The sequence below is a fragment of the Agrilus planipennis genome, unplaced genomic scaffold (assembly GCF_000699045.2).
Source record: "Agrilus planipennis isolate EAB-ADULT unplaced genomic scaffold, Apla_2.0 scaffold111, whole genome shotgun sequence".
NCBI classification, from domain to species: domain Eukaryota; kingdom Metazoa; phylum Arthropoda; class Insecta; order Coleoptera; family Buprestidae; genus Agrilus; species Agrilus planipennis.
In genome coordinates this window covers 493,892-507,558 of record NW_020438907.1, presented here as the reverse complement: position 1 = coordinate 507,558, position 13,667 = coordinate 493,892, and the positions used below count along the sequence as shown (strand labels likewise).

The following is a 13,667-nucleotide window of genomic DNA, read 5'->3' as shown; positions in this document are numbered from 1 at the left end:
ATAGTTTGGTGGTTGTTTTTTCAAACCCACCCTGTTTTTGTTATTATCAACATGCACAATGTATATTGTACGTACTTATTCATAATAGTGAAATTCAACTGAAACGGAAGTGCGTTTACTAGTCGCGACTTACTAGTTTAAAATTTATATCTATTCATCTTATTTATTATTTGCTTTCCATAAAATTTCAAGTATGTACATACCTAATTAGAGAGATTGCTTATTTTTTTTTGTTTCTCAATAATTTCGTTTTGTTGATTAGATTGTATCTCATGGAATTCTTCCGTCATGATAAAGACAGACAGACTTATCGCCATACAACACGATACCCTTGAGCGTTTATAAACCGATAACATACACCACTCGCCTATCTGTAGATTACATTATGTACAATTATTTAGAGAGGTCGAAATGTTTCCGATAAGAGATTGTATTATATTTTAAAATAAACATGAGTCAAGTAACGCTGGATAACAACGAATTTTATTAACCATCCTATTAATGCTTTAATGCAGCTCAATAGATGTTACGTTAGGCAAAATCAAATAATTGTGTCGTCGTGTGCGTTAGTATTTCTAGATCTGCTTTTTATTGGCACACTTCTGTATTGTTTTGTCGATGTGCGCATATGCTGGCAATGATACGAATTGAAGCTACTTAGAAACGACCATGCTCGTTACAACGTATCGACAAAATATTATTTGCGAGCGTTAGTGTTAACTATAAAAAATGAAGACTCAGACATTATGCTTCATCCTTTTTATAATTAGTCAAATTGAATGTTATAAAATTCTTGTGCTCTTCGTTCATCCTGGGAAAAGTCACTTTCTAGCATTTGAACCGCTTTTCAAAGCCCTTGCGGAAAAGCAGCACGAGATTACCGTTGTTAGTTATTTTCCTCAGAAAGAGACGATTGCGAACTATACGGATATTTCGCCTAAATCGAAAGTCTTTACTTATACGGAAGAAATTGTACTGGGAAATTACGACGGAAGTTGGATTTCAACAATTAAAAGTGCACTTGTTCTTGCCGAATTTTCGAAGATATCGTGCAAAGAACATTTTTCCACAAAGGAAGTACAAAATTTAATAAAAAGTGATGTTAAATTTGACGTTGTAATATACGAAATATTTGCTTCTGATTGTTTACTGGGATTTGCTCACAAGTTCAAAGCTCCTTTAATAGGAGTAAGTACACCTGGAACAGTGATGCCATGGGCCTACGATAGAGTCGGAAATCCATCTAATCCATCATTCATCCTTAATCAATTTTACAATCACTATGGACCCTTCGATTTCTCTGAGAGGTTGTACAATACCATTTTGGATGTTTATACTCGTACCATTTACAGACTGTTAACAGTGCCATTTGATAACGAAATAATACGAAAACATTTCGGCAATGATGTGCCTGATGTCCAAGAAATCGTCATGAATACGTCGATGATTCTGTTAAATTCCCATTTTAGCCTTAGTCAGCCTTTTCCACAAGTTCCGGCTATTGTGGAAGTATGTGGGGTTCACATTCAAAACCCTAAACAACTATCCCAGGTAAGCATGTACTTCGCTAATATTAAATCAACTACTTTTCACTTCATACTTATCAGATTTACGATGCTATCAGAACATAATTTTAAATACAAATTTATTGCGCCGTAATATTTTTTAAAAATTTGTTTCGCAAAAGAAAGGATATAATTTCTCTGTGCAATGAGCGAACTTCGGTATTTTCAGTTGTCAAACACAAAACATAAATTAAATCTCCTTGCCTATGCGATGTACATTAGGACAACTATGTAGTTATTACTATGTTACCATGTTTAGTCTTTTCGCATTCTAACTGAAACCTAGTCTTCAAGATACGAAAATTGTGAGCAATCCAATAAACATACAAATTATAAACAGAAGAACTAATTGTTGATATCGGTGACAGAAGAAAGAAAGTGAATGTGAAAACGAACTACACAACAAACAAAAGCATTAGGTTTATTTTTTTTATAAGTTGTTTCTATAAATGTAGCATCGTACTACAGATGGCGTTTACTCCGCCATTTGTAGTATTTTCTAAAACGCACTGTTAAGACAGCAAGTAAAAGTTGATCTGTGTTCTGTCGGAACTGCCTGCGACGCGCTGATGAGATCCAGAAAGATCGAAATCGCGATCCGCGTCTGGCAGTTTCGACAGAATACAGACCACTTCGAATTATTTTATTTATTTCTATATTATTTCCTAGTACGCTACTGTCCCATCTGTATTAATACAATAGTTTACGCCTATACCCAAGTAGGACATAAATGGGTAACTACCTGAGCGACTGCTCGCCAACGTCGTTCGTCCGACCTGTACCATCCCAATGATAAATTCAGGTGTACCCACCTGTGAGGCTACCCACTCGAGCCCGATCACGTCATTCGGGTAGCCCGTAACACCCCTTTCATGACGGGTAACCCACGTGAATGAATCACGGATCTTGCCGGACAACAATGCACGCATGTCATGCATGCGTTTTTCCCAAATAACAAAATACATATTATTCACATAATCTCTCGAGAGTTCTATAATTTTCACTAATAATTGACTTTCGTTCCTTTACGTTCTACGTCTTACTTAATTCTTACACATAGGCTTTATTTGTCCTTTCATGTCGGCCCACCCAAATATCAACAATGCTATCTCGCCAACAATACCTTTCTCACTTGCTCAAATAATCACTACACACATGTCACACATCAACAATTTTTAAAAGAAATACATTTTCTTGAAAGAGTATCAAAGAAAATAAAAATTATATAAACTTAATTCTAAAGCGGTTTAGGTATTTAACAAGTATACATATATTGATATCTTTTATAAATATGTATTCTTAATTGTTATAGTCCAGCCACGTAGTTTACCTATAATATTGTCGTTATTCTTTTGGTTTTAATTTTTATCATTAGACCCTAGTGTTGTCTATAATAGCTTTGCAGTAGTTAATTTTAATTGTGTGTGAATAAACATTTTAAAAATCAGGACCATATCACATGCTGATTCTTAATGCTTAAGTAGTTCGTCTGTACTTTTACGTCGTAAATTATCAGTGGGAGACTCATTCTCGGAATCAGCGAACTCCTTATCATCAGTAAGTGTCGAATTATCAAGTACAATTACTTCATCATTATCAATGTCTGTGATCGACACTTCACGACTCTTTCTTTCAGTTTTTGAAATTCCGATATATCGGCATGTGAAATAACATAATTTTTACCGGTATCACCATTATCTTAGAGTAGATGATGTTCTCCAATATAAGATTGTTTCCTGTTAGATTTTTACTTAGAGATAAGTCTGATCCCAAAACTACCATTTTTAACAAGTATAGGTACTTTATGTACTACTGATCTCTATGTAATGACAGTTTTTATCATAGTAATCTACCACAATTGTTTTTCATATTCTCATAAACAGAGACATTTTTTCGAATTTTTGGAGCAACGGATCAACTGTTTAGTCAATATTTCTTCCGAAGGAATAAAACCCAATTTTCGATAACTTTCCTTTCAAATATGTATTTGACGCGTATGAAAAAGCGTATAAATTGTTGGCGTTTGGGGAAGTTCCTTTTAATTACATATGTTTTATTCAGAACTTTATGTGTTAATGTTACCTTAACTTAACTAAATTTGCTCTTTAAATGTTGAAATGATCCAGTTCACTGACTGCCCCTCTCCATCGGTTAATATGCTCAATCTAACAATATCACCACCGCGGCAAGAATCCTCAACTAGAACAGATTTATCTGTGTATTTGCAAGTGCTGTCGATAAAAAGTATTTCTGAAAAATTTTCAAAACTGTTTTTATAGTTACTTATGAAAATAACCCTTTAAATATTTTTTCAGAATCTACCAGTAAATGCATTTGTCAATGATAAAACTAAGTATTTGTACCTAGATACAATATAAATTCTTCTAAATTATTATCTCTTGTTTTAATATTCGAGTTTATTTTCATTAAATTATAAAACATCCCTTAATTAATTGGTTTGACTAGTAGAATTTTGTAAATTAGAAAGTAATACCTAGTGTTTTATTTACTCAACGTGCTAATATATTTTTAGGTATTGAATTGGAAGTTTACTTATTTGAGATAAGTGCTTCAATTTTTAAATACGAAAACAAATGTTGACTTTCACCTCGTATACAATAAATGATTTCTGGTTTTCGTTTAAGCTTTTGATTTGCAAGCATTTTCCATTTTTAGTTAGCTTAAGATGGACGTATGTCACATCCTTATTTGAAAGAATTGTGAAGTGAAATAAAAGCTTCTCAAACATTGATCACCAAGGTATTGAATCAGGTCAGGCAAGATACCTTTATTTAAATTATTACTGAGTTATTTCCATCTCAATTTAACCAAGACGTTCGGCGAAAAGAAATATTTTGCTTTAGAAGTTTGTGACAGTTTTCTACATAACATTTGCTCCAAATCTATATTTTCCCTTTATAAAAAAATTTCTTTCTGCATCGATGTTAAATGTACCAGTTAACATTTCCTTGATAGGTATGAGATCTAATGTAAAAAGATGAAAATCCCGATGGCAGTTTCGATAAATTTCTTACCAAGAATTTAAGCGTTATTGTTAATGGTTACAACCTTTAAATAATGTATTTCACAAAAATTTTTGTCCTATTTTTAATTTTAACTTCTTATTTTTATTTTTACCGTAAAAAGTATCTGGACCAAAGCTTGAGAAAATTCAATTCTCTGAAACAGATTTTTTAAAACATTTTTTCTGAGACTTATGGTTTTCAAAGTAGCACGGGAAAACTGTTTACTTTTCTTTTTTTTCCAAGACGGAGGTTAAATAAAGGGGCTTTCCATTCCGAAGATCGAATTTTAAATTCATACTGACCTCCCACATATTATTTCAGTGAACTATTAGGTTTCCTAATAGAATTAATTTGCTGTTAATTTATATCAGTTACAGCTAGCTGTTGGAGTTACAAGAGCAAATACTTTTGGTTTGCAAACAAGAAGAATTATTCTATCTGTGATAAATTTGGAAATTTATCTCGAATCTAATTTCATACGTGACCTTCCTCCCCATTCACAATGCAAGGGCTGCTATTGTTTTCGTATTCAGTATAAATTCAGTTAATTTTCTGATAACTAACAAAACGAAAATTTGTGTTGCTGCAGACGTCCTGTAACATAAATATTAGCTACCACATTCTATATACCTCAGAAGTATAATAATATCCATCAAGCATTTGTTTGAAAGCAAAAGTATTCTTGCTATATTAAATTACTCCTTTCGGCAACGTATATATTTCGTAAAGGCAAATTACAACCATTTTTAATATATTGGTACCCACTTTACTTAATGAAACAGTCAATTAGGACCCCACCGAAGTACTCTGTTCGAGGGGGAGGGCGTAACCGATTAACCAACTATTATACCTTAATTTTCCAACTAGAGCTTTACACATACGCCCACGAAACATGCATTTATAGATAAAAAATCGGTTGTCTGTAAAGTCGGTTTACTGACGATAATTGAACGTGACAACGTCATAAGAAAATACTGATGGAATGGTTTCATTTTTCAAAAGAAAATTTTAATTTTATTCGTTTGATAGATATTATGTATGGATATAGAGAAGGAGGTAAATGGAAATGTATTATTGTATAGCAGCTGTCCACGCGGACGCATCGCTTACTCAAGTAGGAGAGAGACAGATGTCGAACGTTGCCGAATGCGGAGGCGCAGAGCGAGGTAACGCCGCATGAGTCATGTTTTTTCGTGCGTGCGGCCGGCTCCATCGAATTATAAGACATTGTCACGTCAAAAATAATTGTCAAACATTAATGTTTCATCAGCTGAATTTCATCTTACTACATATTACCTCAAGTAAGTGAGGGAATCGAATTCGACAAGCTTTCTTAATATAACAGGTTAATTTTACTAGTTAATTCGAATTCGCTTGTGTTTAAGTTTCGTCCATAAATTCGCCATATTATTTAGGTTAAAAGCATTGCGATAGTCTTTTTCGCTCATCATCATCATTGTGACTTCCAATCTCTCCTCTTTAATTCTTAATCTGCTCGAATTTTTAACTATTTTAAGTAAATTTTTTCGCTGTTCGAGGCTCACTATAAATGTTAGCTGATAAAGACCAAAATCTTCCCCAATAGCTATTTTACATTTAGCAGCTGCCTTCATGATGCCTTACATAGAAGACCATATATCAAATAATATCTCTAACTGCGTAATAAGCGCTTATGATTCAGGCATGTGATCAGCAGTATCAATTTTTCAGTATTTTCACTGATTACATTCTTTTTGTCTAAAGGGTTGGTGAGAAAGTTTGATATTGGATTCAAATGTTCTACAATCATTTTGAGTTTGTCTTGTAAAAAGTTTGTAATTGTACGTTAAACAGTTGTCAATTTTTTCCAAAAGCTTTCCGTTTCGGTGATCTCTTTGAAAATCCTGCTCTAGATTAATTTTAACTTTTTAGTAATAATTTTGGCGCTTTCTACTATGTAAGATTAGAATTACATCTTCCTGTTGCCTTATTGAAATAAGGGATTCTGTGGTCCTGTTAGTAATGTATATTGTGTCGGCAATGTTCAAGTTTTCCTTTCCTCTTGTTTAATATCATATTATATTATATATTTTAATACACATAGGAATACCGTTTTTACAAGACGCTTGCTTTTTATTAAAACAAAAGTGTTGGTATTTTTGCGTATTAGAACAGATTTACGAATTATCCTCTCATGCCACCATTGATGTATCAGCGTATGCAATAAAATACTTCTATATCTTACCGTGAGTTATTTGGCTTCATATACTGACCATAAGTCCAATTTCTTGACCTACAGTGATCCCCGAACTAAGAACCGATATTATTTTTATGGTCCCTATGCCCTTTTGTAATCTTGTTACAATCCGTATACAGGAATGCTCTTCGAATTTTAAGCAGTTTTACCTACAGGCGTTTTTAAACGAAATAATGAAGAAAGTCTATTTTTAACACATTTCCTTATTAATAACACAAGTTGAAAAAGTCAACTGAAGCAAATATTCGGGAGGAGTATCCCCCCCCCCCTTGGCTAGGGTCTGACAACCATATATCACTTTTAGTTAATAGTGCAAAGGTAGTCGTGTTTCGGTGATGCCGAATTCCCTCCCGCAGGTAGTTTTGGTTAAAATATAGATAGTCGATGTCCCTCCCGGGTATTAGCCGAGTTCCCTCCCGTTCATATCAGCTCCGATAATTAAGTTAACGACTGCTTACCGATTTTATTTATCGAAAATAAATTTGTGTATTAATTGTTCATTTTAAAAAACTTACCATGAGTGAAAGCGGCAACCTACTATTGCTGTATTTGGCCGTATATCGTTTATACTTTTGTGAATTGCCATTTCAAAGTTGGGAGGCAATTGATGTATGATTAGGAGGGAATTCGACATACCGAAAATTTTAGCCCTAATTAAAAACAGGTGTATGGGAGGGAACTAGGCATTATCTCCTTGTTTTACCGTTTGCTGTTAACTGTAAAACAAGAATAATAGGTTCAAGCAGATTGCTAGTTTGGATGAAGCATCCGTTCATCATATTGAGCTTGAGTCGAAGCAAGAGTTGATGCGGTAGCATAAAAATTGCGACCAGGGAGTTTAAGATTTACATGACAACGTGCTCGTGCCCATGTTGTAAAGGCTACTTTGTGTAACTACAGTTCCAAGTGCTGGTTCATCCGTTCTGCTGTCCAGATCTAGCATTTTTAACCATTTTGTTCTTGTAAACTTGAACAAACAGCTTCAGGGAAACATATTCACCGACAATGAAGAACTTGATTTTATAACTTCAGAATCTATACTTAAATAAAATATTTTTGTTCTTTATGAGTATACATAAATTTTGGAAAAATATATCATTAGATATGTCCAATGTTTTTAAAATTTGCTAATTTATGTTGAATGTTAAACTATCTCAATAAAATTAAACGTTTCTCATAAAACTGTATCTAATGCGTTCTTTCTTACAATACCTTAATCGTCAGTAATATATCGATTAAAAAGTACATGTGTTTTACACCTATTAATAATCGATCATGTATAGCATTCTAAAATCGTTGGTATCGCTTATAAAAAAAAGATAACATACAAAAAAAATCAATTTAGTGCCCTACTCTTTTCTGCAAGATTAGATCATAATTTTCTAGACTTATCTTCAATTTAAAATACTCGTCACGTCAGACATTAAAAGTAATAATTATTTAGTGTAGTCTGTTAACTCCTCTCTTTGTAGCTTGAAAAATGAGTAACTTAAAGTTATTACTTTTATATTTTATACCGATGTTGTGCAACGGTTATAAAATTTTGGGTTTATTTTCTCATATGGGATCGAGCCATCATTTTGTGTTTGACCCGTTATTGCGTGCCTTACACAAAAAAGGTCATGAAGTCACTGTGGTTAGTTTTTTCCCTCAGAAAACACCTTCGCCGGGATTCATCGACATCAGCCTGAAAAATACGACCAATATCGGCTTGGAAATAATAGATGTTTCTCAAAATAAAGGGTCACGTTTAATGAAATATTTAGATATAATTTTCATCGATACATTTGCTAGACAGACATGTGAAGCAAGTTTGAAGTCAGAGCAAGTGAGACAATTTATAAATAGCACTTTAGACTACGACGTAGTTATAGCAGAAGTGTTCAATTCCAATTGTTTTATGACGATCGCCGGAAAGACCAAGGCGCCGATCGTTGGAGTAAGTTCATGTTATATTCCAGTGTTTTGGAACGATATTTTTGGAAATCCGTATAATCCTTCATACATTCCCAATATTGATATGGATTACTCTGATAATATGACCTTTTTCGAAAGAGTAGAGAATCTTATCACCATAACATACACTCTTTTCTACTTTAACTTTGTAAGTAATAGTGCCGTGCAAAGTTTAGTGGATAAATATGCACCCCATGACCAGCCCATTGCAGAAGTTAGTAAAAACATAAGCCTTTTACTAGTAAACACGCATGTAACCACAGCTAGACCGAGACCTTTCGTGCCAAATATAATAGAAGTTGGCGGCATTCATCTACCTTCTTCCGTACAACAACTTCCACAGGTAAGAGTTTGATACCTCGTTTATCTACAGCCACGTGTAGATACACTTGTAATAGTTCTTTTTTTTTCTTAACGATTTATTTACACGCTATTTACTAACTATATGAGACAGAAAATATGTAACCAAAACTATAGCAAAGAAGACAGAAAATATATATACAAAACAATAGCAAATTACACACAAAACATATAGTTAAAATAGAAAAAATAGAAAAAAAAAACAAGATAAAGATTATGTACATACATATATATATATATATAAAGTCACAAGCGTGGAAAATTTCGAGCTGATTAACGCGAACACTTGGCACACAAAAATGTAGAAAATTCTGGGGTTGGTTGGCGACTAACTCCTTCGTCCTTGTCGTGGGTCGGTGGAATATGGGAGTCTTGTTGGTAGTGAGCAGCGATGCCAGGTTCAGTAGATAGAATTATCGCACTCTTTAGGAAAAATTATCCTATTAACATCAAACATATCGTACATTACTGCGCATGCGCATCGGAGTAATAGTCTAGTGGTGGGAGTATGAATTTGTAAAGAGAGTCTGTGTACCCCAGTGGTTTTCTCAGTTCTATTATACCATCATTAGATGACACTATTAAAACTTTCCTGACAGGCTAATAACTTCAAATAGAAAAATGAATTTCGGACTGAATTTTAAACATTTTGGGAGAAAATTCTTTTTTTAGAGTCCATAAACAATAAAATTTTATTGAATGTATACAAATAAACAACTTTTCAACATATATTTATATATCTATGCAACAGGTTGGCAGAAACAAATATCGTAGTCCCACTACTTATATATTACTATTTGAAAATATTTTTTTATCCCATAAGCACGAATTATCGTACGTTTAATAGAAATTTGAATTACGATATCGTACATCGTATTTGAAGCAAAATTATCGTATGTCCCCATAATCATCGTACAGGCTGGCAACGCTGGTAGTGAGGAATGCACAACTATCTATTCAAACCCCAGCACCAAGCAAGGGTTGAGAAAAGAGGGGTGGAAAGTGGGATGGTAAGCGAAGGGCGAAAAGAAACGATAAAGACGAATTTGTTTTTCAAGTTAGGTTCGCGGGAAAAAAGAAATAAAAAACTGACCGCGGAAAACGACAGGACATGCATGAAAATATAGGGTTAGAAAAATAAGCGTAAATCTACGATAAACATTAATAGAAAGAGAAAAATAATGACTGCAAAAAAAAAATAATAGACATCTAAAATAACTATATTACAGAAGGAGAAATGAATATAAGAGGGAAAATACAACCGAAGAACAGAAAAAAATAAGAATTTGTAAAATAGAAGATTTATAAAAAGAATACTTAAAGTAGTAGAGAAAAGTACATGGTTAAGTAAACGTTCGGTTGTAGCAAGGGGTTAGTCAGGTAATCGCGGGGCTCATTAGGGTGGAGAAAACCGGTCGCACGGCAAGTCGATGGCTCTTGGCATATTAATTCGGATAATAAATTTAATTGGTAATACCATATACAATACCAGTGTATGAAATGGCTTTTTGAAAAAAACATAATTGGCTGTTTTTTTTTGTATAAACTTTAAATAAACTGGAAATATGGGTAGACATGCTAATTAGTCTCGAAAGATATAGATAAAAAATTACGTTTTTACTGATAAAATAATAATTTTTAACAAGGTCACAATTACCAAAGTGCTTTTAAATCAGACATATCATATTTGTGCTTGGTATTTCCGTATACCATTAATTCTTTTTTTTTTGAGTAATTAATAATTTTTTTACAATTAGTGTCGCCTATAAAGGTATATAAATACCTTAACAAGAGGTAGGCTTAACTTGTACAATTGATTTTAAAATAAAAATCGGCACAATGCCAGGAATTTGCTCCCGTTAGCAAAAAGATTAGTAACCTTTCGTACCCTATGTGATGTCGTATAAAATCACTCGTAAGTGACATGCTGCTTTAGTTGTGTTTTTTTACTTAATGATACAAGACTACTACTAATCAACGTTTTTTTTTAACACATGGTAACAGATAAAAGTTTTCTTTGTTATTAATTTCGCAATTTTGATCAGTAGTTGACAATGTATATTGTAAAGTTGGTTCTATTGTGTGTTTTGCCGGTGTTGTGTTGTTCCTTAAAAATTTTGGGACTATTTTCGCATATGGGAAAGAGTCATCATTTTGTTTTCGAACCGTTACTGCAATCGTTAAGTAAGAAAGGACATGAAGTTACAATTGTCGGTTTCTTTCCACAAGAGAAGCACACGCCTAACTTTAGAGACATCAGCTTAGATAACACAACCACTATTGCTTTCGAAATAGTAGATTTTGAAAAATTAAGTGAATCGCGATTACGGAAATATAGGACCATACATTCGTTAGATTCTTCGGCAAGAGTTAGTTGTGAAGCAAGTTTAAAGTCGGAGCAGATAAAGAGATTTTTAAATGAAACATTGGACTATGATGTAATTTTAATAGAATTATTTAATTCGAACTGCTTTATGACAATTGCTGGCAAAGTGAAAGCTCCTATGGTGGGTCTAAGTTCGTGCACTATTCCTCCATTCTGGAACGATATTTTCGGAAATCTTTATAATCCTTCGTATATCCCAAACAACTTTATGAATTTCTCTGACAAGATGACATTTTTTGAACGATTAGAAAATTTTTTATCGATTATTTACGTCAATTTCGTCTTTAATGCCATAAGTAATGGGGCCATACAGACATTGGTGGATAAATATGCACCGCATACTGAGCCAATTGCAGAAGTTAGTAAAAATGTTAGTCTTTTATTGACAAATACTCACTGGACCACAGCTCGTCCAAGACCATTCGTTCCAAACATAATTGAAGTAGGAGGTATTCATTTACCTCCTTCGATGAAGCCACTTCCAAAGGTATGTTGTAGAAATAGTAATTATGTTCTACCTTTTTAAGCTTTCCGCTCTTTATTGCAAACAGTAATCATATTGATAACTTTCTAAGTTTACATAAAGCATTTATGAATCAAATTTTGAATTAAATTTACCGACGACAGATAACCTACATATCGTGGGTAGAAAAGGTTAGAAATGAAGAGGTATTGGAAAGAATAGGAGAACAGAGGACTCTATGGAAGTCAATAAGAAATAGGCGAGATAGATTGGTATCAGGCATGAAGGTATAGTCAGAGACATATTAGAGGCAGAAACAGGAGTTAGGAGGGGTAGAGGTAGACATAGATTAGATTACTGTTCGCAAATAGTTAAGGATGTGGGCTGTTCTAGTTTTAGGGAAATGCGAAGTTTAGCTCAGGATAGGAAAGGGTGGAGGTACGTGTCCAACCAGTCTTAGGACTGACGACCTTATGATAATGATGATGAGATAACCTACAGATTCCCGGAAAGGAAGTGACAGCAGCAACAATTTCTTCCCATTTATTGGAGGTTATCTGTAGCGGGTAAAGTTATTTGAGAAATTAACTCACTAATGCATTGAATTTAACCCTACAAAAAAATCAAAGTGTCTCTCTACAAAAAGCCTTTAGTTAATGCTGAAACTATTAACAACCACTTTAAAATCATTCCTTGAAACGATACGTTTCGTTATCTTTTAATAAGCATCTGGTTACCTACCTACTATAATTTTTAAAACGAAAATATAAAAAAAAGCATAGATACTTCTAATCTCTCTTTTAATTACATTATAAAATATTTGCGCGATACAGTTGATAACAAAATTCGCAAAATGTCTAGTTATGAAAATAATTACGAAAAGTAAACTAATACTGCCATAATTGTTAATCCCTTTTACAAACAGTTACAATTGCGGAATAGAAGGAGAAATTATAATATTTGCACAACTACTGTCTTAGCAAATAAAATTTTTTTAAATTTTATTTCATAACTCTAAAATAGCATTTGTTTAGTGAAGGTACAGCACGTGCTCTATCTAACTCGCCACTACTATTGATATACAGTTTGAATGTCTGATAAAAATGCTTCAAAATTACAACATTTCTTAAATTAGTTTTAAATTAGTTTAACTTAACTAACTTTGAATTAATTAAATTAAATTAAATTTGATCACGAAACGAAGTCCAAATGACTTTTTAATAAATGAAATGAAAAGAAATGAAAAATTGATTTGCCGATCTTATCGATTTCGTAATTTTACATCCTCTTCTTGGACATCAGAAAGCGGGAACTAAATAGTCTTTTCTGTTACGTCTTCTTTTTTGTAACAACTCGCCACCATTTTTCGAACTTTAATAGAATTATTTAATTCGAACTGCTTTATGACAATTGCTGGGAAAGTGAAAGTTCCTATGGTGGGTCTAAATTCGTGCACTATTCCTCCATTCTGGAACGATATTTTCGGAAATCTATATAGTCCTTCGTATATCTCAAACAACTTTATGAACTTCTATGACAAGATGACATTTTTGGAACGATTAGAAAATTTTTTATCGATTATTTACGTCAATTTCGTCTTTAATGCCATAAGTAACGGGGCCATACGGACATTGGTGGATAAATATGCACCGCATACTGAGCCAATTGCAGAAGT

At 33.3% G+C, this 13,667-nt stretch overlaps 1 protein-coding gene across 2 annotated transcripts in view; it reads left to right on the top strand.

The window, feature by feature from the left end:
• Window positions 1–538: 538 nt before the first annotated feature.
• Window positions 539–13,667, top strand: part of LOC108736964 (UDP-glucuronosyltransferase 1-1) — a 79,751-nt gene continuing 66,622 nt past the window's right edge. Inside the window, exons 1-2 of one of the 2 annotated variants that reach the window (XM_018469586.2) lie at window positions 539–1,551; window positions 8,482–9,126. In XM_018469586.2, coding sequence (XP_018325088.1) covers window positions 730–1,551; window positions 8,482–9,126 — 1,467 coding nt within the window. In that variant the 5' untranslated portion in view covers window positions 539–729. The remainder of the gene's footprint in view (window positions 1,552–8,481; window positions 9,127–13,667) is intronic. The other variant, XM_018469587.2, reaches the window with a different exon arrangement.